Raw genomic sequence first — 25,855 nt, 5'->3', positions numbered from 1 at the left:
GAGAAGGAGATCATCCTGGCCAACATGGTGAAACCCCATCTTTATTAAAAATCCAAAAATTAGCTGGGCGTGGTGGCATGCACCTGGAGTCCCAGCTACTTGGGAGGCTGAGACAGGAGAATCGCTTGAACCGGGAGGAGGACGTTGCAATAAGCCTAGGTCATGCCACTGCACTCCAGCCTCAGTAACAGAGGAAGACTCCGTCTCAAAAAATAAATAAATAAATAAATAAATAAATAAATAAATAAATATAAATAGTACTCCATCGTGTATATGTACCACGTTTTCTTTATCCATTCATCCATTGATGAACACTTAGGTTGCTTCCAAATCTTGGCTATTGTAAAGAGTGCTGCAATAAACATGGAGTGCAGATACCTCCTCAACAAGCTGATTTCATTTCCTTTGGATAAATACCCAGTAGTGGGATTCTTGAATCATATGGTACCACTATTTTTAGTTTTTTGTTGAACCTCCAAACTGTTCTCCATAATAGCTGCACTAATTTACATTCCCACCAAGAGTTCCTTTTTTTCCACATTCTCACCAGCTTTCATTATTGCCTGTATATTGCTTAAAAGCAATTTTTACTGGGGTGAGATGATATCTCATCATAGTTTTGATTTGCATTTCTCTGATGATCAGTGATGTTGAGCACTTTCTCATATACCTGTTTGCCATTTGTATGTCTTCTTTTGAGAAATGTCTATTTAGATCTTTTGCCCTTTTTTAATCACATTAATAGATTTTTTTCCTGTAGAGTTGTTTGAGCTCCTTATATATTCTGGTTATTAATGCCTTGTCAGATGGATAGTTTGCAAATATTTTCTCCCATTCTGTGGTTGATTGTTTCCTTTGCTGTGCAGAAGCTTTTTAACTTGATGTGATCCCATTTGTCCAGTTTGGCTTTGGTTGCCTGTGCTTTGGGATATTACTCAAGAAATCTCTGCTCACACCAATGTCCTGCAGTTTCCCTGATGTTTTCTTTTATTAGTGTCATCGTTTGAAGTCTTAGATTTAGGTCTTTAATCCATTTTGATTTGATTTTTTATATGGTAAGAGATTGGGGTCTAGTTTCATTCTTCTGCATATGGATATCCAGTTTGCTCAGCATCATTTATTAAAAAGACTGTCCTTTCGCCAACGTGTGGTCTTGGCACCTTTGTCAAAAATGAGTTCACTGTAGATGCGGGGATTCGTTTCTGAGTTCTTTATTCTGTTCCATTGGTCATGTGTCTGTTTTTATGCCACTACCATGCTGTTTTTATTACTGTAACTCTGTAGTATAATTTGATGTCAGATAATGTGAGTCTTCCAGTTTTGCTCAGGATGACTTTGGCTATTCTGGGTCTTTTGTGGTTCCACATAAATCTTAGAACTAATTTTTCTATTTCTGTGAAGAATGTCATTGGTATTTTGCTAGAGATTATATCAAATCTGAGGATTGCTTTGGGTAGTATGAATGTTTTAACGATATTCATTCTTCCAATTCATGAACGTGAAATATCATTCCATTTTTTTGTGTCATGTTCAATTTCTTGCATCAATGCATTATAGTTTTCATTGTAGACATCTTTCTCTGCTTTCATTAAGTTTACATGTAGGCATCTTATTTTATTTTTAGCTATGATTAATTCTTGATTTCTTTTTCAGATTGTTCACTGTTCACATATAGAAATCCTACTGATTTTTGTGTTGATTTTGTATCCTACAATTTTACTAAATTTATTAGTTCTAATAATTTTGTGGTGAAGTCTTTAGGTTTTTCCAAATATAAGATTATCTCAACAAACAAGGATAATTTGACTTCTTCCTTTCCAATTTGGATACCTTTTATTTCTCTTATCTGATTGCTCTAGGAATGACTTCCAGTACTATGTTAAACAACAGTAGTGAAAGTGGGTACCCTGGTCTTATTCCAGATCTTAGAGGAAAGGCTTTCAGTTTTCCCCTGTTCAGTATGATACTAGCTATGGGTCTGTCATATATGCCTTTTACTGTGTTAAGGTATGTTCCTTCTATTCCCAGTTTTTTTGTTTTTTTGTTTTTTTTAGGGATGTTGGATTTTATCAAATGCTTTTTCAGCATCAATGGAAATAATCATATGGTTTTTATCTTTAATTCTGTTGATATGATATATCATGTCGATTGATTTGCATATGTTGAATCATCCTTGCATCTCTAGAATAAATCTCACTTGGTCATGATAAATGATCTTTTAAATGTGTTGTTGAATTTAATTTACTGGTATTTTGTTGAGGATTTTTATATCAATGTTCATCAAGGATATTGGACTATGGTTTTCTTTTTTTGATGCATCTTTGTCTGATGTTGGTATCAGGGTAACATCGGCCTCATAGGATGCGTATGGACTTATTTCTTCCTCCTCTATTTTTCAGAATAGTTTGAGTAAGATTGGTATTAGTCCTTCTTTAAATGTTTGGTAAAACTCATCGGTAAAGCCATTGGGTCCCAGGTTTTTCTTTGCTGGGAAACTTTTTATTATGGCTTCAATCTCATTACTTGTTATTGGTCTTGTCAAGTTTGAGATTTCTTCATAGTTCAGTCTTGGTAGGTTGTATGTATCTAGGAATTTATCCATTTCATCTAGGTTTTCCAATTTACTGGCATATAGTTGCACATAAGAGCCTCTAATGATCCTTTGAATTTCTGCAGTAACCAGTTCTAATGTCTCCTTTTCATCTCTGATTTTATTTGGGTCTTCTCTTTTTCTTTTTTTTTTTTAAATGAGTATTTTAATTCAGTTTCAGAAAAAAAGGGTACATGACTTCGATGAGAAAGCATAAAATTAAGAGGCTTTTCTGGAAATCCGAGAAAAAGAAATAACCACTAATATGTTCAATAATTTTCTGGATCTTCTTCTTGTGTCAAAAGCTATATATTTTCTCCTCAAAAGTAGCTGCTCCAAGAACTAACTAGCCTTCTTTATCTCCCTCTAACTGGAACAGACTACTTCCCCTCCACCCCCACCTCTCTTCTTTCAATAACACTGCGTAGGTGTTAATGGCCTGGGCTCTCACCAATGAACAGAATTGTCCTTTAAGCCAGCAACCCACAGGCAGTGGCACCCAAAGCCTCACCCCCAGTCCCCAGGGCAGAAGCCACAGAGCTGGCATTGTTTCCACTGTCTCAGGAAGAAGGAGCCAAAAGCTGACCCTCAGCACAAATCAAAACCCAATATGGAGACAGAATAACTGCTTCTAGAGTTGGCAAGTTGTGGGGAAAAAAGGGGAGTTTTTGCAGCCACCCCATCTTTAGAAACAAGGGGGAAAACTAGACCCTTTTCCACTATTATGGTCTACAAGGTACTCTACTGCTCCAAGGGGATCTGAAAGTACAAAAGGATCTAAACAAATAAGGAGAACTTTTCCCAGGCTGGAGATAAGAATGAAAAATAGAAAGATGGATGAATGTAATAAGGTGTAGGAAGATGATGCTGGGAACCTCTGTTCTTCACATGGCTGCCAGTCCCATAGAGGACAACACGGTAAGAACCAGGACAACCACTCCAGACCGGTATAGCTGGGGAATCTTCAGGCCTTTTCCTAGGTCCCCCACATCAAGTGTTGGATCCCATTCCAGGTATGATATATGAGAGGGAAGACGAGTGCAAACTTAGCTATGTGGATCAGTGCTGGCCCCAGACACAGGGACTTTACGAGTTCCAAATAAGACTCAAAGTTCCCCGGGAGTAACAAGGCCGACATGCCAGAAAGAGACCCCTGCACTCAAAGCAATACCAGTGCCACAGTGGCAGATGGACATCGCCATGGGAAGAGACCAACTGTAGATAGTGATGTGGGGAGATACAGGACGGTTTGAACCTATATTCGTATTCCAGAACCGCTCCATCTCTTCTTTGGCTGTGGTTCCCAAAGGAACAGCATTTCCGATATAGAGCTAAGGGCTAAAGTGGACTCAAAGGCAATCACAACCAACATGTTTCAGCAAGAGCACAGCCATCTTGGGTTCCAGTCTCCTCTCTTTTTCTTAGTTAATCTGGCTAACGGTTTGTCGATTTTCTTGATCTTTTCAAAAAACCAACTTTTTGTTTCATTGATCTTTTGTATTTTTTTCACTTCAATTTCATTTATTTCTGCTCTGATCTTTATTATTTATTTTATTCTACTAATTTTGGGTCTGGTTTGCTCTTGCTTTTCTAATTCTTTAAGACAGTGGTTCCCAACCTTTTTGGCACCAGGGACCAGTTTCATGGAAAACAATTTTTCCATAGACAGCAGGGGGTGATGGGGGATGGTTTTAGGATGAAGCTATTCCACTTCAGAACATCAGGCATTAGATTCTCATAAAAAGTACGCAACCTAGATCTCCTGCGTGCACAGTTCACAGTGGGATTCGTGCTCCTATGAGAATCTAATGCCACCACTGATCTGACAGGAGGCAGAGCTCAGGTCGTAGTGTTCACTTGCCCAACCGCCACTCACCTCCTGCTCTGCAGCCTGGTTTCTAACAGGCCACAGACCAGTACTGGTCCATGGCCAGGGGGTTGGGGACCCCTGCTTTAAGATGCATTATTAGGTTGTTTATTTGAAGCTTTGCTACTTTTTTATGTAGGTGCTCATTGCTATAAAGTTTTCTCTTAATACTGTACCCCATATGGTTTGCTATGTTGTGTTTCCATTTTCATTTGTTTCAGGAAATTTTTTATTTCTTCATTGACTCACTGGTCATTCAGGAGCCTATTGTTTAATTTTCTTTCATGTGTTTGTATAGTTTCCAAAGTCCCTCCTGTTATTGATTTCTAGTTTTATTCCACTGTGGTCAGAAAAGATAATTGGTATGATTTCAATTTTTTTGTTTTTTAAGACTTGTTTTGTGGCCTAACATATGGTTTATCCTTGAGAAGAATCCATTTGCTGAGAAGAATATGTATTCTGTAGCCATTGTATGAAATGTTAGGGGAATATCTATTAAATTCATTTGCTCTATAGTGCAGATTAAGTCTGATATTTCTTTGTTGATTTTCTGTCTGGATAATCTCTCCAATGCTGAAAGTGAGGTGTTGAAGTCTCCAACTATTGTTGTATTGGGGTCTATTTGACTCTTTAGCTCTTATAATATTTGCTTTTTATATCTGGGTACTCCAGTGTTGGATGCTTACATATTTGTAATTGTTATATGCTATTGCTTAATTGACCCTTTGTTATTATATAATGACCTTCATCATCTCTCTTTATAGTTTTTGTCTGGAAATCTATTTTGTCTGATATAAATAGAGCTACTCCTGCTTTTTTGGTTTCCATTTGCATGGAATACTTTTTTCTATCCCTTTATGTTCAGTCTATGTGTGTCTTTTTAGGTGAAGTATGTTTCTTGTAGACCACAAATCACTGAGTCTTGTTTTTTTATCCATTCAGCCACTCTCTGTCTTTTGATTGGAGAGTTTAGTCCACTTACATTCAATGTTATTTTTGATGAGTAAAGATTTATTCCTGCCATTTTATTATTTGTTTTCTAGTTGTTTTGTGGTCTTCTCTCCCTTCTTTCTTTCCTTGCTGTCCTCCTTTTAGTGAAGGTGGTTTTTTCTGGTGGTGTATCTTAATTTTTTCTTTTTACTTTTTGTGTATGCATTGTGTGTATGTATTTTTCATTTAAGGTTACCATGAGGCTTGCAAGTAATATCCTATAACCCATTATTTTAAACTAATGACAACTTAACACTAATTGTGGCCAGGCACAATGGCTCACGCCAGTAATACCAGCACTTTGGGAGGCCAAGGCAGGAGGATCACCTGAGGTCAGGAGTTCCAGACCAGCCTGACCAACATGGAGAAACCCCATCTCTACCAAAAAGACAAAATTAGCCAGGTGTGGTGGCACATGCCTGTAATCCCAGCTACTCGGGAGGCTGAGGCAGGAGAATCACTTGAACCTGGGAGATGGAGGTTGCGATGAGCCAAGATCGCGCCATTGGACTCCAGCCTGGGCAACAAGAGTAAAACTCCGTCTCAAAAACAAAAACAAAAACAAAAACAAACTAATTGCATAAACTAACCAACAAGCAAAAATAAAACTAATAAAACCCTCTACACTTTTAACTTCTTCCCCCAACTTTTTAACTTTTTGTTATTTTTATTCATTTCTTTTTTCTGTCTTTTTTTGTTGTTGTTGTTTTGTTTTGTTTTGTTTTGAGACAGAGTCTTGTTCTGTTGCCCAGGCTAGAGTGCAGTGGCGCAATCTGAGCTAACTGCAACCTCCACCTACCAGGTTCAAACAATTCTCGTGCCTTAGCCTTCCATGAAACTGGGATTACAGGTGCACACCACCATGCCCAACTAATTTTTGCATTTTTAGTAGAGACGAGGTTTTGCCATATTGGCCAGACTGGTCTCAAACTCCTGGGCTCAGCTGCCTCAGCCTCCCAAAGTGCTAGAATTACAGGCATGAGCTGCTGCACCCAGCCTCTTTTCATATCTCTTTTTTTTTTTTTTTTTTTTTTTTTTTTTTTTGAGACAGAGTCTTGTTCTGTTGCCCAGGCCGGAGTGTAATGGCACAATCTCAGCTCGCTGCAACCTCCACCTCCTGGGTTCAAGCAATTCTCCTGCCTCAGCCTGCCAAGTAGCTAAGATTACAGGCATGCTGCCACCACACCTAACTAATTTTTTGTATCTTTAGTAGAGACTGGGTTTCATCATGTTGGCCAGGCTGGTCTCAAACTCCTGACCCCGTGATCCACCTGCCTCAGCCTCCCAAAGTGCTGGGATTATAGACGTGAGTCACCACGTCTGGCCCCCTTCTATTCATATCTTATTGTAATGTCTATGTCTTGAAAAGTTGCTGTAATTTTTATTTTTGATTGGTTCATCTTTTCATCTTTCTACTTAAGATACGAGTAGTTTATACACTACAATTACAGTGTTATAATATTCTGTGTTTTTCTGTATACTTACTATTACCAGTTAATTTTGTACCTTCTGATTATTTGTTTTATTTATTTATTTGTTTGTTTGTTTGTTTTCGAAACAGAGTCTTGCTCTGTTGCCCAGGCTGAAATGCAATGGCAGGATCTTGGTCTCACTGCAACCTCCCCCTCCCAGGTTCAATCAATTCTCGTACCTCAGCCTCCCAAGTAGCTGGGATTACAGGCAGGCACCACCACTCCTGGCTAATTTTTGTATTTTTAGTAGAGATAGGGTTTTGCCATGTTGCCATGTTGCCCAAGCTGGTCTTGAACTCCTGACCTCAGGTGATCCACCTGCCTCGGCCTCCCAAAGTGCTGGGATTACAGGCCCTTCAGATGATTTCTTATTGCTCATTAACATCCTTTCCTTTCAAATTGAAGAACTCTCTTTAGCATTAATCTCTTGTGGAACAGGTCTGCTGTTGATGAAATCCCTCAGCTTTCATTTGCGTGGAAAAGTATTTTTCCTTCTTTTTTTTTTTTTTTTTTTTTTTTTTTTTGAGATGGAGTCTCGCTCTGTCGCCCGGGCTGGAGTGCAGTGGCCGGATCGCGGCTCACTGCAAGCTCCGCCTCCCGGGTTCACGCCATTCTCCTGCCTCAGCCTCCCATGTAGCTGGGACTACAGGTGCCCGCCACCTCGCCCGGCTAGTTTTTTGTATTTTTTGGTAGCGACGGGGTTTCACTGTGTTAGCCAGGATGGTCTTGATCTCCTGACCTCGTGATCCACCCGTCTCGGCCTCCCAAAGTGCTGGGATTACAGGCTTGAGCCACCGCGCCCGGCCCAAGTATTTTTCCTTCATGTAAGCTAGTATGATGCTACATTCTTAAACATGTCTCCTGAGGAATATATGTATATATCTGTGTTGGGTATCATAGGAGTAAAATTTTCTGTATTATAGAGTATGTATATGTTCAACTTTCATCAATACTTTCAAATAGCTTGCAGTGCTATAAGCAATACACAGGAGTTCCAGGTTGTTCCACATCTTAGACAACACTTGGTGTTGTCTGGCTTTAAAATTTTACTTGTTTTTGTAGTTGTGATATCACATTGCAGTTTTAGTTAGCATTTCTTGAATGTCTAATGAACTTGACCATTTTTTAATATTTTTGCTGGCCATTAGGCTAGTTTCTCTGTAAAGTACCTGTTCTTTTGCCCATTTTTCTATTTTTCTATTGAGTGAGTGAATTATATGTTTGTTTTCTTACTGATTGGCAGGGGTTATTTATACATTTTGAATATGAGTCCTTTTGGGGGATTATGTGTTGTAAATATTTTGTCCTACTCTTTGAATTGCCTTTTCACCCTTTAGCCATGCCCTTACATGAATAAAAGTTTTTATTTCCACTATAGCCCAATCTGTCATCATCATCATTATTATTATTATTTTTTTTTTTTTTTGAGATGGAGTTTTGCTCGTGTTGCCCAGGCTGGAATGCAATGGCATGATCTTGGCTCACCACAACCTCCGCCTCCCAGATTCAAGCGATTCTCCTGCCTCAGCCTCCCAAGTAGCTGGGATTACAGGTACCCGCCACCACACCTGGCTAATTTTTTGTATTTTTAGTACAGAACGGGTTTCATTATATTGCCCAGGCTGGTCTTGAACTCCTGATCTTGTGATCTGCCCGCCTCGGCCTCCCGAAGTGCTGGGATTACAGGCATGAGCCATCGCACTCGGCCTCCTATTTTTAACTTCTGAAAACCTATTTTGTTTTACATTTCAATTTAGATCGCAATCCTCTAGAATTTTTTTCTAATTTAAGGAAATTGTTTATTACTTAAAAGTATCCTAGCAAAATAGAAGCACCAATTTTATGCCATAATTTAATTTTTTAAAAATTGATATAACATTTTATGGTTTTGTTTTGTTTTTTTTTTTTTTTTTTTTGAGACAGAATCTTGCTCTGTCACCCAGGCCAAAGTGGCACAATCTCAGCTCACTGCAACCTCTGCCTCCAGGGTTCAAGCAATTCTCATCTCTCAGCCTCCCTAGTAGCTGAGGGTTTGCAGGTACATGCCACCGTACTCGGCTAATTTTTGTATTTTTAGTAGACACAGAGTTTCACTATGTTGGCCAGGCTGTTCTCAAACTCCTGGCCTCAACTGATCCACCAGTCATAGAATCCCAAAGTGCTAGGATTACAGGCATGAGCCACCACCCCTGGCCATTCTGTGTTTTATCGTGTACAACATGATTAAAATTCTTTTTTAAGGTAGGATGTAAGGGTAGGGATCAAGATTCTTTTTTTTCTTAAAGATTTATAATTGCTTCAAAGCAGCTTACATTTTTAAAAAGCTTGTTTTCCACTTTATCATAAGTTAAGTGATCATGCATATGTGATCAATTTCTGGACTCTCAATTCTATGCCTCTGGTCTGTTCATATACACACACACACATATATATATACACACACACATATATATACACACATATGTATATACACAAATGTGTGCGTCTCTGTGTGTGTGTTTGTGTGTGTGTATATATATATATATATATTTTTTTTTTTTTTTTTTTTTTTGAGATGAAGTCTCACTCTGTCGCCCAGGCTGGAGTGCAGTGGCGTGATCTCGGCTCACTGCAACCTCCACCTCCCAGGTTTAAACAATTCTCCTGCCTCAGCCTCCTGAGTAGCTAGAATTACAAGCACACACCACCATGCCCGGCTAATTTTTTTTTCTTTTTTTTTGTATTTTTAGTAGAAATGGGTTTTACCACGTTGGCCAGGCTAGTCTCGAACTCCTGACCTCAAGTGATCTGCCCACATCAGCCTCCCAAAGTGCTGGGATTACAGGCGTGAGCCACCACACCTGGCCTCCATATATTCTCGTAATAATGCCACACTTGTAAATCTAACATTATAATAAGCATTGTGTCTGATAGTGTCAGTCCTATAGCTCTGTTCTTGAAGATTGTTTTCGCTATGCTTAGTCCTTTACATTTCCATATGCATTTTATTTTTTTCCACTAATAGTCATTTATATAATTTGATGTCAATCAAAACATACCATTGGCTGTTTAGCTGGGATTACAGGTGCCCACCACCATGCTCAGCTAATTTTTGTATTTTTAGTAGAGACGGGGTTTCACCATGTTGGCCAGGATGGTCTCGATCTCTTGACCTCATGATCCGCCCGCCTCAGCCTCCCAAAGTGCTGGGATTACAGGCATGAGCCACTGAGCCCGGTGAAAGGATTTTTATGGTTTTTTTGTTGTTGTTGTTAAAATACTGAGAGGAAAACAACTTACTGGAATATAAAGATAAGAGCTGAATGAGCATGCCTCTAATGGAGAAAGGGGGTATTTTCACAGAATCAGTATTTTTCCCCATCCCATCCCCACTTGATATCAATCAAAACATACCATTGGCTGTTTAGTTTTTAAAAATTGCGATATGCTTGGGCATATATACCAGTTACTTTATGTACAATAAAGGAATGGGGAAGTGGGAAATGAAAGAACAGAGAAAACTACACTGTAGTAGTCAGGATGTGGTGGAACCGAATTGCAGTTTTCTAATGCAGAATGTAATCTTGATCTTTAAAGAACAGAGTTCTGGCCAGGCGTGGTGGCTCACACCTGTGATCCCAGCACTTTGGGGGGCCGAGGTGGGTGGATCACCTGAGGTCAGGAGTTCGAGACCAGACTGACCAACATGGTGAAACTCGTCTCTACTAAAAATACAAAAATTAGCTGGGCATGGTGGTGGGCACCTGTAATCCCAACTACTCGGGAGGCTGAGGCAGGAAAATTGCTTGAATCCGGGAGGCAGAGGTTGCAGTGAACCGAGATCACGCTATTGCACTCCAACCTGGGCAACAGAGCTAGACTCTGTCTCAAAAATAAATAAATAAAATAAAGAACAGAGTTCTGGAGTAAAGAAGCAGGTTCCCTTTTCAGTAGACACCTCCCGTCTGCTGTTGGAATGCATCAATTGTATCGTCATCCCCCATTTCCAACTGTGCAGGTGTGTCTATTTTATTGATTGGTTGCCCGGTCAAATCGGAATCTATTCTGCTTCATTGACAATCCCTGTCATTCACAATAGGCTTTCATTAGTTTACTAAGTGGTGTATGCCTCTTAGTCTTAAACTGCACCACAGAACCATCCTGCCCCATCACCTTCGAATTAATATGTTCTTTGTTCTCATTCCTGACCCCTTCCTTGGGCTTTTCATCGGCCATGCAAGCACCAGTCTCCTCAGCTGCTGCTTCACAAAAAAGGCACCAAGTCCACACCAAACCAGCACACAAGCAGCCCCAGGAGCAGCAGAAGAGGGAAGCAGCAGTGGTGGATGAGGGCTCCATATGCATTTTAGAGTCAGCTTATCAACATTCACCAAACACATATTCTCATACCAGACTGCTGGGATTTTACTTTAGCTTTCGTTGAATCCGTATATCAATTCAGGGGCTTTGTCATGTTTAAAATTGTGCTTTCTAATCCATGAAGATGGTATATCCCTCCATTTATTTAGGGTTGGTTTTGAAGTTTCGTTTTTTGGGGGTTTTTTGGTTGTTTTTTTTTTTTTCTGTTAGTTAGTTTGTTTTTGAGATGGGGTCTTGCTCTGTCACCCAGGCTGCAGTGCAATGGCAAGATCTCAACTCACTGCAACCTCCACCTCCCAGGCACAAGCAATCCTTCTGCTTCAGCCTTTTGAGTTGGGACTACAGGTGTATGCCACTATGCACAGCTAATTTTTGTATTTTTCGTAGATGGGTTTTCATCACGTTGCCCAGGCTAGTCTCAAATTCCTGGCCTCAAGCAATCCGCCTGCCTCAGCCTCCCAAAGTGATGGAATTACAGGCGTAAGCCACCATGCCTCGCCTTATTTAGGTTTTGTATAATTTTGTCTCAATAGTGGATATTTTCTAGTTACATTTTTGTTTGTCTTTTTCATTTTTATTTTAGGTTCCAGGGTATATGTGCAGGTTTTTATATAGGTAAACTCATACCATGGGAGTTTGATGTACAGATTATTTCATCATCCAGGTACTAGGTCTAATATCCAATAGACTTTTTTTCTTATCCTCTCCCTCCTTCCACCCTCCACCCTTAAGTAAGCACCAGTGTCTGTTGTTCCCCTCTTTGTGTCTGCATCTTTTCATTTTCTTGGTAGAATCCTTTGAAGCATAAGATTTAAATTTTGATGAAGTCTAATTTACCTATTTTTTCTCTTGTTGCTTGTACTTTTGATGTCATATCTAAGAAATCATTACCTAATTTAAGGCCACAGATATTTATACCTATGTTTTCTTCTAACAGTTTTATGGTTGGTGTGGTTCATTGAATGTTTATGTTCCCCCAAAATTTATTTGTTGAATTCCTGATCTCTAAGGTATACACACATAGTCAGCCCTCTGGGTCTGTGCGTTCCACACCTGTGAATTCAATGAACCATGGATGAAAAATATTTGGGAAAAAACTGCATCTGTACTGAACATGCACACTTTTTTCTTGTCATTATTCCCTAAACAATACAATATAACTATTTACAGAGCATTTACATTGTATTAGGTATTGTAAGTCATCCAGAGACGAATTAAAGTGTAAGGGAGAGTGTGCATAGGTTATATGCAAATACTATACCACTTTATATCAGGGATTTAAGCATCCATGGATTTTGGTATGAATGGGAGGTCCTGGAATCAATCCCCCTGCCAACAGGTACCAAAGGATGACTGTATATGTACATGTGCATGCACACATGTACACACACACACACACATAAATGCAATGAGTACACCAGCGGCAATGAGCGTACCAGACACTGAGACTTTGGTTTTAAATACTATTCTCCTCAAAAGGAACCAGAACTCCTTGAAGAAATGGCTGACTTTGGGGCTAAAGCAGAGAAAACATACAATACACCTAGAACATATTGTACCATAAAGTATGGCAATTCTCAAAGGATCATGGGGATGTGTCAAAGTGACACAGGAGCCAGCCAAGGGGCTCCCACTGGCTAACTCTGGGATAACTAGAGCATCAAAATAATGACATAATTATGGCAATTTCTTATAACCCATTAAATAGGAACCTATGAGCCCATACTAATATCAATTAATAGATAAATATTCCTCATAAGTATTGACAACATAAAATAGAAATTACAAACAAAAAAATAAATTTTTTTTCCTGGATGACAGAGGGAGACTCCATCTCAAAAAATATAATAAAATAAACAAAATTTTTATTAAAGTCAAAAAATTAATAGAGAAATAAATGAGAGCAGAGGGAGGGGAAAGCTTTCCCTTACAATATGAAGGTCAACTAATAAATGTGGAAGAAATAATAGAAGGAATGATTTTTTTTTTTTTTTTGAGGCAGAGTCTCACTCTGTCACCCAGACTGCATGATCATAGCTCACTGCAACCTCCAACTCCTGGGCTTAAGCAATCCTCCCACCTCAGCTTTCCACATAGCTGGGACTACAAGCATATGCCACTGCGCCCGGCTAATTTTTGTATTTTTTGTAAAGATGGGGTTTTGCCTTATTACCCAGGCTGGTCTCAAACTCCTAAGCTCAAGTGATTGGCCCTCCTCAGCCTCCCAAAGTGCTGGGATTACAAGTGTGAGCTACCGCACCCAGCCAATGATTATCATTTTGTAACCTTCACAGTAATAATCGTTTTGGTGAAAAAGCAAATAAAATGGTACTTAAATAAATAGGTAAGTCTGGGCAACACTGAGACCCCCATCTCTAAAACAAAATTAACTTAAATAATTAGCCGAGTGTGGTGTGGTGGCTGGCACCTGTAGTCCCAGCTACTTGGGAGACTAAGGCAAGAGAATCACTTGAGCTCAGGAGTTCGAAGCTATAGTGAGCTATGATCTCACCACTGAATTCCAGCCTGGGTGACACAGCAAGACCCTGTCTCAAAAAATAAATAAATAGGCCGGCCATGGTGACTCATACCTGTAATCCCAGCACTCTGGGAGGCCGAGGTAGGCAGATCACCTGAGGTCGGGAGTTCAAGACCAGCCTGACAAACATGGAGAAACCCCGTCTCTACTAAAAATACAAAATTAGCCGGGCACGGTGGCACATGCCTGTAATCCCAGCTGCTCGGGAGGCTGAGGCAGGAGAATCGCTTGAATCTGGGAGGCGGAGGCTGCAGTGAGCCAAGATTCGCCATTGCACTCCCGCCTGGGCAACAAGAGTGAAACTCCATCTAAAAAAATAAAAATAAATAAATAAAATAAATGCGTTATCAGTAACAATATTTTTGCACAGTCTCAAAGTATCTCAAGACAAAAATACTTACTAACTTTACATTGCAAAATCTGGCAGACATCATCATACCAAATGATGAAAGTTAATTTCACCAGTGATGAGACAAATCAACATCATATGCCTTCTGATGTGATGCATTAAGAAGAACACAGCTGGTTGGGTTTGGTGGCTCATGCCTGTAATCCCAGCACTTTGGGAGGCCGAGGCAGGTGGATCACTTGAGGTCAGGAGTTAGAGACCAGCCTGGCCAACATGGTGAAACCTCGTCTCTAACAAAAATACAAAAATTAGCTGAACATGGTGGCACAAGCCTGTAATCCCAGCTATTGGGGAGACTGAGACAGGAGAATCGCTTGAACCCACGAGGCGGAGGTTGCAGTGAGCTGAGATTGCGCCACTGTACTCTAGCCTGGGCAACAGTGCGGGACTCCGTCTCAAAAAAAAAAAAAAAAAGAACACGGCATCACTTCTGCAGTATTTCTGCCAAAATGATTATCCTAAATCCAATCATGAGGAAACATCAAACACAATCTGGTGGACATTCTGCAAAATAATTGACCTGTCCTCTTCAAAATTCCAGGTCATGAAAGAAAGAAGAGACTAGGAATTGTTCCAGAAAAAAAACAAACAAATGAGACATGGCAATTAAATGCAACACGTGATCCTGCATTGTATCCTGGATCTATAAATAACTTTACTGGGAAAAATCAGTAAAATCTGAATGAAGTTTGTGGATTAGAAGATGCTATGGTGGCCGGTCATGGTGGCTCACGCCTGTAATCCCAGCACTTTGGGAGGCCGAGGCAGGTGGATCACCTGAGGTCAGGAGTTTGAGACCAGCCAGGCCAACGGCCAACATGGTGAAACCTGTCTCTACTAAAAATATAAAAAATTAGCCAGGCATGATGGCAGGTGCCTGTAATTCCAGCTACTCAGGAGGCTGAGGCAGGAGAATTGCTTGAACCCTGGAGAAGGAGGTTGAAGTGAGCCGAGATTGTGCCATTGCACTCCAGCCTGGGCAACAAGAGTGAAACTCCATCTCAAAAAAAAAAAAAAATAAGATGCTTTGGATTCAATGTTAATTTCCCGATTTTCATGGGCATTCTATGATTACATAGAAGAGTATCCTTATTTTTATGAAACAGACACTAAAGTATTTAGGGGTGATTGGCAGCATGTCTGTAACTTATTCTCAGATAGTTCTGGAAAAAGAATCTGTATCTACACAGAGAGAAAAATAATAATAAGGCAGATATGGTAAGTTACTAACGATTAGGGAATCAGGTGAAGGGAACACAGGAGTTCTCTGCAGCATTCTTGAAACTGTCTTAAGGTTTTTAATTATGTGCACTTTAATAGCTGAAAAATATTTCCTATAACTCTATTTTGTAAATCCCTGGCATCTCTTTAATTCAAGATCAGAATAAAATAAGAACATGAAGGTAATGAGAAATAAGTCAGGCACAAAGAGAACTTATAAAGATAAATAAGAGCTATTCACTAAATATACTAAGGCCTATGAGTCTTAGGTTCAATTTTTTTTTTTTTTTTTTTTTTTTTTTTTTGAGAGGGCGTCTCGCTCTGTCACCCAGGCTGGAGTGCAGTGGTGAGATCTCAGCTCACTGCAACCTCCACCTCCCGGGTTCAAGCGATTCTCCTGCCTCAGCCTCCCCAGTAGCTGGAATTAGAGGCGCCCGCCACCATGCCTGGCTAATTTTTGTAGTTTTGGTAGAGACAGGGTTTCACCGTATTGGCCAGGCTGGTCTCGAACTCCTGACCTCATGATCCACCTGCCTCGGCCTCCCAAAGTGCTGGGATTACAGGAGTGAGTCACCACGCCCAGCCCTTGGGTTCTATTTCTTAATTACATATGAAATTTTAGTGTTAAAGAGCCAGGAGGAGCTTGAAAAGTCTAGTTCCTCAAATCTTTTTGTCATATATGTTTACATTAGGATTAAGAATAGAAAGGGACTGAGCACCGTGAGAAGCCAGGAAATGAGGTCCCCTGAAGAGAGACATGTTTTCCAAGGAAAAGGCAGAGGGACGTCTGCTCACCATGGAAGAAAGTGCCACAGAACATGCTAGAAGGGCTGAGGACAGCAGAGGGATGGATGGAGGTGGGGGATACAGGTTGCTGCAGGCAGTGGATGTGAGATGGGCCCCACCCTATTTTGCACCTCTGGCCTGCCAACTGGGGATCCTTTCGTCCAGTCAGACTCTGGGTAAAGAAGAGGGGTTCTGGGAGGCAGTCCCAAACTCGAAGAGTGAAGAAAGATGGCAGTGCCAAGGCTTTGGGAGTGGAGCCAGAGGCAGGAATTGGAATTGGGGTCTGGTTTCCCCATGGCAGAGCTCATCCAGGTCCAGGATCTGCCCTCTCTTGGTATTGACTGGCCAAACCCTGGCTCAGGTATTCCACACCTGGGCCCGGAACCACATGCGAGGAAACCCAACACTGTTCGGTCCCAGCCCGCAACTTCCAGCAGCTAGGAGCAAACAGGGCTTGTGGAGGAGGCAGTGGGTCTCCAGAGCCCAGCAGCAGGGAGGCTACTTCCCCGGAGACGGCAGCGGCACAGGAGAAGGCCCTGCCGCCGACAGGGGTCCTACTCCACTCCAGGACCCTGCCCATCTGTGGCCACGCTCCCACCAGAAGCCTCCACCTCCCATCCCTCCCGCTGGTAACAGGCACCAGGGTACCGTGCCCAGCCCCCAGGAACCTCCCCAAGGCTGCCACGTGGCAGAGGAAGCCGGTGAACAGACGCTCGGCTGCAGCCAGGCAGGCCTAAGCTCTGTTTCCCCGCCACATCCCAGCTACACCCGCAGGCCTGGGTGCCAACCAGCTGGTGTCAGTGCCCGCGGTGCCTTCCAGCACCCACCTGTCCTGGAGGAGCTGCATCTGTCCCGTAATGTCCTCGCCCGCTTCTTAGGGGCAGCCTTCTCGTTCCTGGCGGGGACGGTGCACCATCTCAACCTCTCTGAAAAGCTGACCTCGGTGCCCGTGGAGGCCTTCGTGGGGCTGCAGATCCAAGTGAACCAATCCGCCAACCCGTGACACTGGGACTGTGCCCTCCAGGGAGTGCTCAGGCTGGTGAGGCTGGCACCGGGCACCAGGACAGGCATCGTGTGCGGCCCCGGCACCCGACCAGACCTCGGTGGAGCAGGAGCTCCTGCTGCTGGCAGGGGAGGAAGAGCTGTGTGGGGCGGGGCAGGGCCCAGGGGAGCACCAATGTGGCCCCTGCCTTTGGAGGGTAGCTGACCTGGTGCATTATGTGTGGCAGAACCGAAATGAAACCTGGCGTACCCTCAAGCGGCCCCTGCTGCCAGGGCACCCGGAGTACTACTCCACCCTCAGCACAGTGATCCGATGACCAAGGGCGCTCCTGGGGCCACACCACACACTCCTCCTCCTCCGCCCTTTCCCTTCCTCTGACCCCCTCAGCTTCCTGTGCAGCCTCACCCCAGCCCCCTAAATACTCTCTCCTTCTCTCTTTCTCTCTTCCCCCACCTCTCTCTCCGCCCCTCTCTACCTCTCCCCACCCCCTCTCTCTCTCCCCGCCCCTCTCTCTCTCTCTCTCTCTCAAACACACACACACACACACACACACACACACACACACACAACCCATCTCTGGTGCCTGGATTTATCTAGTGCTCCAACTTAACTTAAAAAATGGGAAGGACTTTGGACAGAAAAGAGGGAGGGACCCTAGATGAAAGGTTGTGGAGGCGGCAAGGAAGATGCACAACTTGAAATGTCTGGGCAGTGGCAAGACCAGCCTCAGGGCTGAAAGAGAGGATGCAAAGAGGGATGGGGAGGTGGTGAGACCAAGCTGCAGGTGGGGTCCAAAGTCGGGGTACGGCCAGATTTAAAAGGACTCTGTGGGCTCCACCTCTCTTCTCCCTCTGCCTCTACTGAGAGCCTCCTCCTTGCTTCTTGCCTCTCTCTTGCCCCCAGGCCCCTCTTCCCGCACTCTGTTGGAGACCTCTCATCTCAGACTCCCTGCTTCCTTCTCCAGACTCTCCTTATCTCTCTGTGCCCTCCTTTATGCACTGACAGGGTTCCTGAGCTCCTTCCTGTGCGGAAAAGGTGGTCTCCTCTATGACTGAGTTGGGGACGGGTGACTGGAGAGAGCTGGGGGAAGGGGGCAGACCCCAAAACATCACCAGAGAAATCAATAAAGTCACCTTTGTGAAGGAGGAAAAAAGGATCAAGAACAAAGTACTATGGGCCAGGCGTGGTGGCTCACACCTGTAATCCCAGCAACTTCGGGAGGCTGAGGCAGGCGGATCACCTGAGGCCAGGAGTTTGAGATCAGCCAGGCCAACATGGCAAAACCCCATGTCTACTAAAAATACAAAAATTAATCAGGCGTGGGGGCACATGCCTGTAATCCCAACTGCTCAGGAGGCTGAGGCGGGAGAATCAGCTGAACCTGGGAGGCAGAGGTCACAGTGAGGCAAGACTGTGCCACTGCACTCCAGCCTGGGCAACAAAGAGAGAGTCCATCTCAAAAAAAGAGAAAGAAAAAAAAAAGAATAAAGTACTATGATCCCAAGAGGATTATGTATCAGAGTTTTTCTGGAGTTCATGTATATAAGTTTCATTTTATTTCAATTCTTTATAAAACAAATAAAGCAAAAAAAGTCTAGAAAATACATTATATGGCCAGGCGCGGTGGCTCACACCTATAATCCCAGCACTTTGGGAGGCCGAGGCGGGCAGATCACCTGAGGTCGGGAGTTCAAGACCATCCTGACCAACATGGAGAAACCCCCTCTTTACTAAAAATACGAAAAATTAGCCGGGCTTGGTGGTGCATGCCTGTAATCTCAGCTACTCAGAAGGCTGAGGCAGAAGAATCACTTGAACCTGGGAGACAGAGGTTGCAGTGAGCTGAGATCTCGCCATTGCACTCCAGCCTGGGTGACAAGAGTGAAACTCCATCTCATAAAAAAAGAAAGAAAATACATTAGGTAATACAATGAACACCCACTCAGTCTAAAATAAAACATTTAAAACATTTATAAACACAATAGACTCCCTTCCCTACCACATTCCCAGCACAATATCTTTAATTTAGCATTTGTCATTCTCTTTTATGTATTTATACTTTTACTACACAAGTATATATTTCTTAACAAAAGATAATATTGTTTGGCATGATTTTTGACTTTACAGAAATTGTATAATACTGTATATGTCCTTTTAAGCTTATTTTTCTCACTCAAGTTTTCTTTGGTGGGGAAGGGGGGTTGGTTTGTTTGCTTTCTGAAAATTCCTAAGTCTTATCACTCAAGTTTAAATATTTATTTAACTTAATACACATAATTTTAATTCACTCATTGTATCTGCTATATAGTGTTTCATGATATGAATATATAATTTTTCATTGCGTATCATATTGATGAGCATTTAAATTGTTACCCCATCTATTCTACTACCATCAATGCCAAAATGAACCCCAAATCTGACTCCTTGTGTTGATTTGCAAGTATTTCTCTAGGCCAGTGGCCCTCAAATTTTAGAAAGCATCAGAATCACCTGAGAGTTTTATTAAATAATAGACTGTTGAATTCTACCCCTGGAGTTTCTAATTCGTTTCTAACAAGTCCTTAAGCGATGTTGATGCTATTGGCCTGAAGACCACACTTTAGAACCACCGCCCTAGGATGTTCATCCTGGAGTAAAATTGCTATCAAATAATTGTGCATCTTCAACTTTACTAAACAATGCCAAATTGCTCTGCAAAGGAATTTTAATGATGTGCTCTCCCAAAGAAGTCAGTTCTCTTTCTCATGTCTGAAACCACCTTTGCAAAATTGTGACTGAAACAGTGAAAGTGATCTAACTTAATCGACTTCATCTTGCTTCTAACCTCCAAGCTGTCCTTGTTCATTCCTGGGCGTAAGCTGAACTAACTTTGGGAGAAACTTAGTTTATAGTTTATAGTTTGGAACAAGGACAATAACAGCCCTTTCCCAAAGCAGACCTCCTTCTTGCCTGGGGACCAAACTGCCTTTGTAGGACTAACATTAGCCACAAGATTAGAAATTACGGTTTAGGAGTCACACAGCTGAAGGCTACAAGATTCTGACCCTCCCTAAACTGCTCCTAAGATCAGCGCTTGAGATACTTTGCAGACCCTGCACTTGACTGGAACCACCGATATCAATAAACTGGCTCATCTGATCTTGTGGCCCCCACCCAGGAACTGACTCAGCTCCAGATGACAGCTTTGACTCCTTATGATTTCATCCCTGACCAATCAGCACTCCTGGCCCACTGCCTCCCCCACCAAGTTGTCCTTAAACACTCTGCTCCTCAAATGCTCAGGAAGACAGATTTGAATCAATAACAAAACTCTAGTCTCTCGCACAACCAGTTCTGCCTGAATTACTCTTTCTCTATTGCAGTTGCCCTGTCTTGAGAAATCGGCTCTGTCTAGGCAGTGGGCAAGGTCCACACTACATTTGATGATGTCATAACACTTCAAAAGTTTTGCCAATCCAAAGCATACGGAATTGTATTTCACTGTGGTTTCCATTTGAAGTTCCCTGTTACTAACGGGGTCAAGCATCTTTTTATACAGCTGTAGCCACTCAGGCTAAATTATACTGTCTCTTATCTGTTCATTTCTTGGCCTATTTGCTATTAGGATGTTTGACTTTAATTTATTTCAAAAGACAAAATTACAGGCTGGGCACGGTGGCTCACACCTGTAATCCTAGCACTTTGGGATGCCGAGGCAGGTGGATAACCTGAAGTCAGTTTGATACCAGGCTGGCCAACATGGTGAAACCCTGTCTCCACTAAAAATACAAAAATTAGCTGAGTGTGGTGGCTGGTGCCTATATTCCTAGCTACTTGGAAGGCTGAGGCAGGAGAATTGCTTGAACCTGGCAGGGGCAGAGGTTAGAGTGAGCCGAGATCGCACCACTTCACTCCAGCCTGGGTTACAGAGTGAAATTCCATCTCAAAACAAACAAACAAAAAAGACAAAATTACAACAAATTTAGTTTAAAAATCCACTTGGCTTTTATTTGTGATTCTAGAATCAGGCAACGCCTCACTGTATGAAATAGAACGGGTGTTCTGGTAGACAGAGCAGAGGAGGTTGGCTTTGTAGGCCAAAAAGGGCTGAAGAAAACGGAAACAGAGACCAAAAGGTAAATTGGCCATTTCATAGTTACTTTCCTTCTAGGGTTAAAAACAGAGGGGACTGGCCGGGCGCGGTGGCTCACGCCTGTAATCCCAGCACTTTGGGAGGCCAAGGCGGGTGGATCACAAGATCAGGAGATCGAGACCAACCTGGCCAACATGGTGAAACCCCATCTCTACTAAAAATACAAAAATTAGCTGGACATGGTGGCGCACGCCTATAGTCCCAGCTACTCAGGAGGCTGAGGCAGGAGAATCGCTTGAACGCGGGAGGTGGAGGTTGCAATGAGCTGAGATCATGCCACTGCTGCCCCTGCACTCCAGCCTGGGCAATAGAGCGAGACTCAGTCTCAAAAACAAACAAACAAACAAACAAAAACAGAGGGGACTTCCTTATTATGCTGTCTCAGGTTGACTGGAATCTCCTGTGTTTTGGAAAACTGGCCCATTTCAAAGTTCTGTTTGATTACGTGGCACTTAGCATAAGTGACTCCATTCTGGTTTGGGCTGCTGGGGCCTAGGGCAGGAGGTTATCCCAAAACAATGGCCTGCTATAAACCTTACTTAACACTTATGTAGTTATAGTTACTAAACCATCATTTTTAGAACATAATGAGGAAAGGCTGGGCACCATGGCTCACGCCTGTAATCCCAGCACTTTGAGAGGCCGAGGTGAGTGGATCACCTGAGGTCAAGAGTTCGAGACCAGCCTGGCCAACATGGTGAAACCCCATCTTTACTAAAAATACAAAAATTAGCCATGCATGGTGGCGCATGCCTGTAATCCCAGCTACTTGGGAGGCTGAGGTAGGAGGATCGCATGAACCGAGCAGGCGGAGGTTGCAATGAGCCGAGATCGTGCCATTGCATTCCAGCCTGGGCTTCAGAGAGAGAGACTGTCTAAAAAAAAAAAAGAAAGAAAAGAAAAAGAAAAAAGAAAAAAGAACATAATGAGGAAAATGCATGTCTAGCACATTTTTCAGAAAATTCAAGATATACATTTATACTGAATTCACTATAATACAGAAATTTATGTGTTCTGTTAACCTAAAAGGGCAAAACTAAGGCAAACTTTAAATATAGAGAGTTAATTTGGGCCAAGGTTGAGGACTGTAGCATGGGACATACTTCCAGCTTGCTTTTTAGAATGCTCTGGGAAGCAAAGGAGAGGCTCAAACCCACATGTCAGGAGGGTGCAATTACTAAAGTTCCTTGTCAGGAAGTCTCCTTGGCTTACAGAAACAACATTGGTTAGCCATTGGCTATCCATTGTTGAACTATAGTCTAGTGCCCCGCGTTGCAAGTGGCTTCAAGAGGGGAGTGACTGCTGTTGCAGTTTAAATGCCTCTCTGGGCCTGGATAATTTAAAGAGGCTTGCCTTTCTCAGATTAAAAGATGTTTTTTCTCTCTCAGTTATAGTATGAGAAAAAAGAATACAAAATTATACATGTACCACAATATACAAACTAAAATTCCAAAACACTATCCTTAGAAAAGAGACTAAAAGGAAATATGCTATTATTGCATGAGCATTTTAGAGATAGATTTCTTATTTTACGGCTTTAAGTGTGTATACTTTCTTCCAATTTTCTATATTTTCAGTTCTTTTATAAAACAATGCAGTTTTGCCGGGCGCGGTGGCTCACGCCTGTAATCCCAGCACTTTGGGAGGCCAAGGCGGGCAGATCACGAGGTCAGGAGATCGAGACTATCCTGGCTAACACGGTGAAACCCCGTCTCTACTAAAAAGACAAAAAATTAGCCGGGCGTGGTGGTGCGTACCTGTAGTCCCACCTACTCAGAGGCTGAGGCAGGAGAATGGCGTGAACCCAGGAGGCGGAGCTTGCAGTGAGCCGAGATGGTGCCACTGCACTCCAGCCTGGGCGACAAAGCAAGACTCCGTCTCAAAAAATAAATAAATAAATAAATAAATAAAACAATGCAGTTTCATATTCCATGGAGATTCAGTGCCAAGCTAATACAAAAACCAAAAATCATGTATGCAATATTACCCCAAACATCCCTTAAATTGGGCCATCTCAGTCAGCCACGGTGGCTCATGCCTGTAATCCCAGCACTTTGGGAGGCCAAGGCGGGCAGATCACCTGAGGTCAGGGGTTCTAGACCAGCCTGGACAAAATGGTGAAACCCCATCTCTACTAAAAACACAAAATTAGCCGGTGGTGCAGGCCTGTAGTCCCAGCTACTCAGGAGGCTGAGGCAGGAGAATCGCTTGAACCTAGGAGACGGAGGTTGTATTGAGCCCAGATCGCACTATTACACTCCAGCCTGAGCGACAGAGCCAGACTCCATCTCAAAAAAAAAAAAAAAAAAAAAAAAATTGAGCCATCTCTCAGAAAGTCCAATAGTGATTTAGTAACTGTTTAGGGTAATTTGGCAACATGGCCTATTTTTTTCCCCCTATCATTGGAATTGTTGCTATTTGTTTGATTGAGCACCAGATGGAACAACAGAAAAGCAACTATCTACATGTATTTCTTTTTAGAATAACACTTAACTCCGGTAAGATGATGTTATCAGGGGCACCCAGGAACTAGGACCAACAAACTAGGGACCAAGGGAAAGCAGATTTGCACATCCCATCTCATGCTCAGCCTACGGTTCACTGAGCGGAATGTTAGGTAGAATCATGCACCATTTACTTTGCCACTTTCTCCCTCTCTTATTTTCATGGGGTTGAGTTAATATGGTTGAGTTTGCATATGGTAAATTTGTATGTGATGAGACTCCTTTGTACATAATTCATTTATAATAGAAGAAAACCTCTTTTTTAGAAGGAACAGATTTCTGGAATATATAAAGATATACACACTTTCTGTTTTCATCATTCATTTACTCTTTCAACAAGTATTGTATCTGCAATTTTTTTTTTTTTTTTGAGATGGAGTCTCACTCTGTTGCCCAGGCTGGAGGATAGTGGTGTGACTTCAGCTCACTGCAACCTCCACCTCCCAGGTTCAAGTGATTCTCCAGCCTCAGCCTTCCAAGTAGCTGGGATTAGAGGCCTGCACCATCATACCGTGCTAATTTTGTATTTTTAGTAGAGATGGGGTTTCACCATGTTGGCCAGCCTGGTCTCAAACTCCTGACCTCCAGGGATCTGCCCGCCTCAGCCTCTCAAAGTGCTGAGATTACAAGCGTGAGCCATCACGCCCAGCAATTTTTGATAGAGGAGATAGAGGGAAGAAGTAAAATAGTCCCTGTCTCTACTCTCGTGGAGCATAATCAACTAATCTATCAGTAAAATAAATAAAAAACTACCCTGTGATAAAGAAGTACACAGTAGCTTAATAACATATAATAGTAATATTTTATCTTCATTGAGGGTTTTAGAAAGGCTCCCTGAGAAAGTGATTACTGAGCTGGGTCAGAAGTGTGGTGGATGCTGTGATGTGTGACCAGCAGTGGTACTGGAGTCAGATCATACTGCCTCATGGGAGCCAACGGTTGAACTGTTAGGAATTTTGAGACAGGTTTTAAACAGCCATTATTAAATATTATGTAAAATTATAACTATATTAAAAACACAAATCAATAATACTCAAAACGCATCACTTCCTAATTATTTTTTGCTACATTTTACTATTATCTGTGCTTTTGAGGTTATCTGTTGTGTATCTTTTCCCAGTTCCACATTCACTGATATCACAATTGATAGCTTGAAACTGGCCATGGTGGGGGTATGTACACCATGGAAATTGGCAAACACTATAAAATGGGGCTTTTTCTCCCAAAGAGCTGGTTGTTAAACATGTACCAACATACTACTGAGATAGCCAAGTGTAAAGAGTCTCCCAGAGAAACTCTGACCAGCCTGTGCACACTGGGGTAGAGCCACAGAAGTTCACAGCCTTTACAGCAGGAGGAGCCTGGCCCTTCTCTTCCTGGGTGGAACTTTTGATTCAATCTGTAAGGTGGGAAGCCTGTATACTAGCAGGACTCTCCCTCTGCTGAGAGTCCCTGTTTCCCTTTTTTTTTTTCCCTTTGTGACCAATAAATTCTACTTTTCTCACCCTTCAAAGTGTCTGCAAGCCTAATCTTTCATGGTCATGTGACAAAGATCTTGTTTTTAGCTGAACTAAGAAGGAGGTGCTGCAACACTACTGTGCACAACCCAAATCCTCCTTCAAAGAAAGATCTCTTGCCCTATGGGGAATGTGGTCAGCAGATGATCTTTAGCTATAGGTACCTTTAGGGATTCCTTACATGCAAAGAATCATCCTTCCAAGATTGATGTACATCTCATGAATGACTGAAGTGGGAGTATAAAGGCCCAGTCACTTCAACTGAATGTAAGATACCTGAAAGTTCATTTTAGCTCAAAAGTTCTCCATGAGGCTTTTGTTGGACTGTACTACTTCTTGACTTCTCCCTCTTCCAAAGTATGCTTTCTTTCCCTCTCTTTCCCAGCTGTTGTCCCAAAAACACCCTTTTCCACACTAAACTCCATGTGAGTCTGCTTCTGGAGAACTCAACCTGCAAGAAAAAGGA

The 25,855-nt window shown here is 42.3% G+C and overlaps 1 protein-coding gene and 2 pseudogenes across 1 annotated transcript; 1 reads left to right on the top strand and 2 right to left on the bottom strand.

Annotated features, from left to right (window-relative positions):
• Positions 1–3,396: 3,396 nt before the first annotated feature.
• LOC105475202 (succinate dehydrogenase cytochrome b560 subunit, mitochondrial pseudogene) lies at positions 3,397–4,015 on the bottom strand (annotated as a pseudogene).
• Positions 4,016–10,811: 6,796 nt separating this feature from the next.
• LOC105475203 (small ubiquitin-related modifier 2-like) lies at positions 10,812–11,134 on the bottom strand. Its single transcript, XM_071097890.1, has 2 exons — positions 10,988–11,134; positions 10,812–10,914 (listed from the first exon to the last, which is right to left on the bottom strand). Exons 1-2 carry the CDS (start codon positions 11,132–11,134, stop codon positions 10,846–10,848), a joined length of 216 nt encoding a protein of 71 aa, XP_070953991.1. The 3' UTR covers positions 10,812–10,845.
• A 5,487-nt stretch (positions 11,135–16,621) lies between these two features.
• Positions 16,622–17,552, top strand: LOC139363960 (leucine-rich repeat-containing protein 3C-like; annotated as a pseudogene).
• The last annotated feature ends 8,303 nt before the right edge of the window (positions 17,553–25,855 follow it).

This window comes from Macaca nemestrina, chromosome 6 (genome assembly GCF_043159975.1).
Source record: "Macaca nemestrina isolate mMacNem1 chromosome 6, mMacNem.hap1, whole genome shotgun sequence".
NCBI lineage: Eukaryota > Metazoa > Chordata > Mammalia > Primates > Cercopithecidae > Macaca > Macaca nemestrina.
Note: the sequence above shows the minus strand (reverse complement) of the source record. Positions and strands in the feature narration are given on the sequence as shown.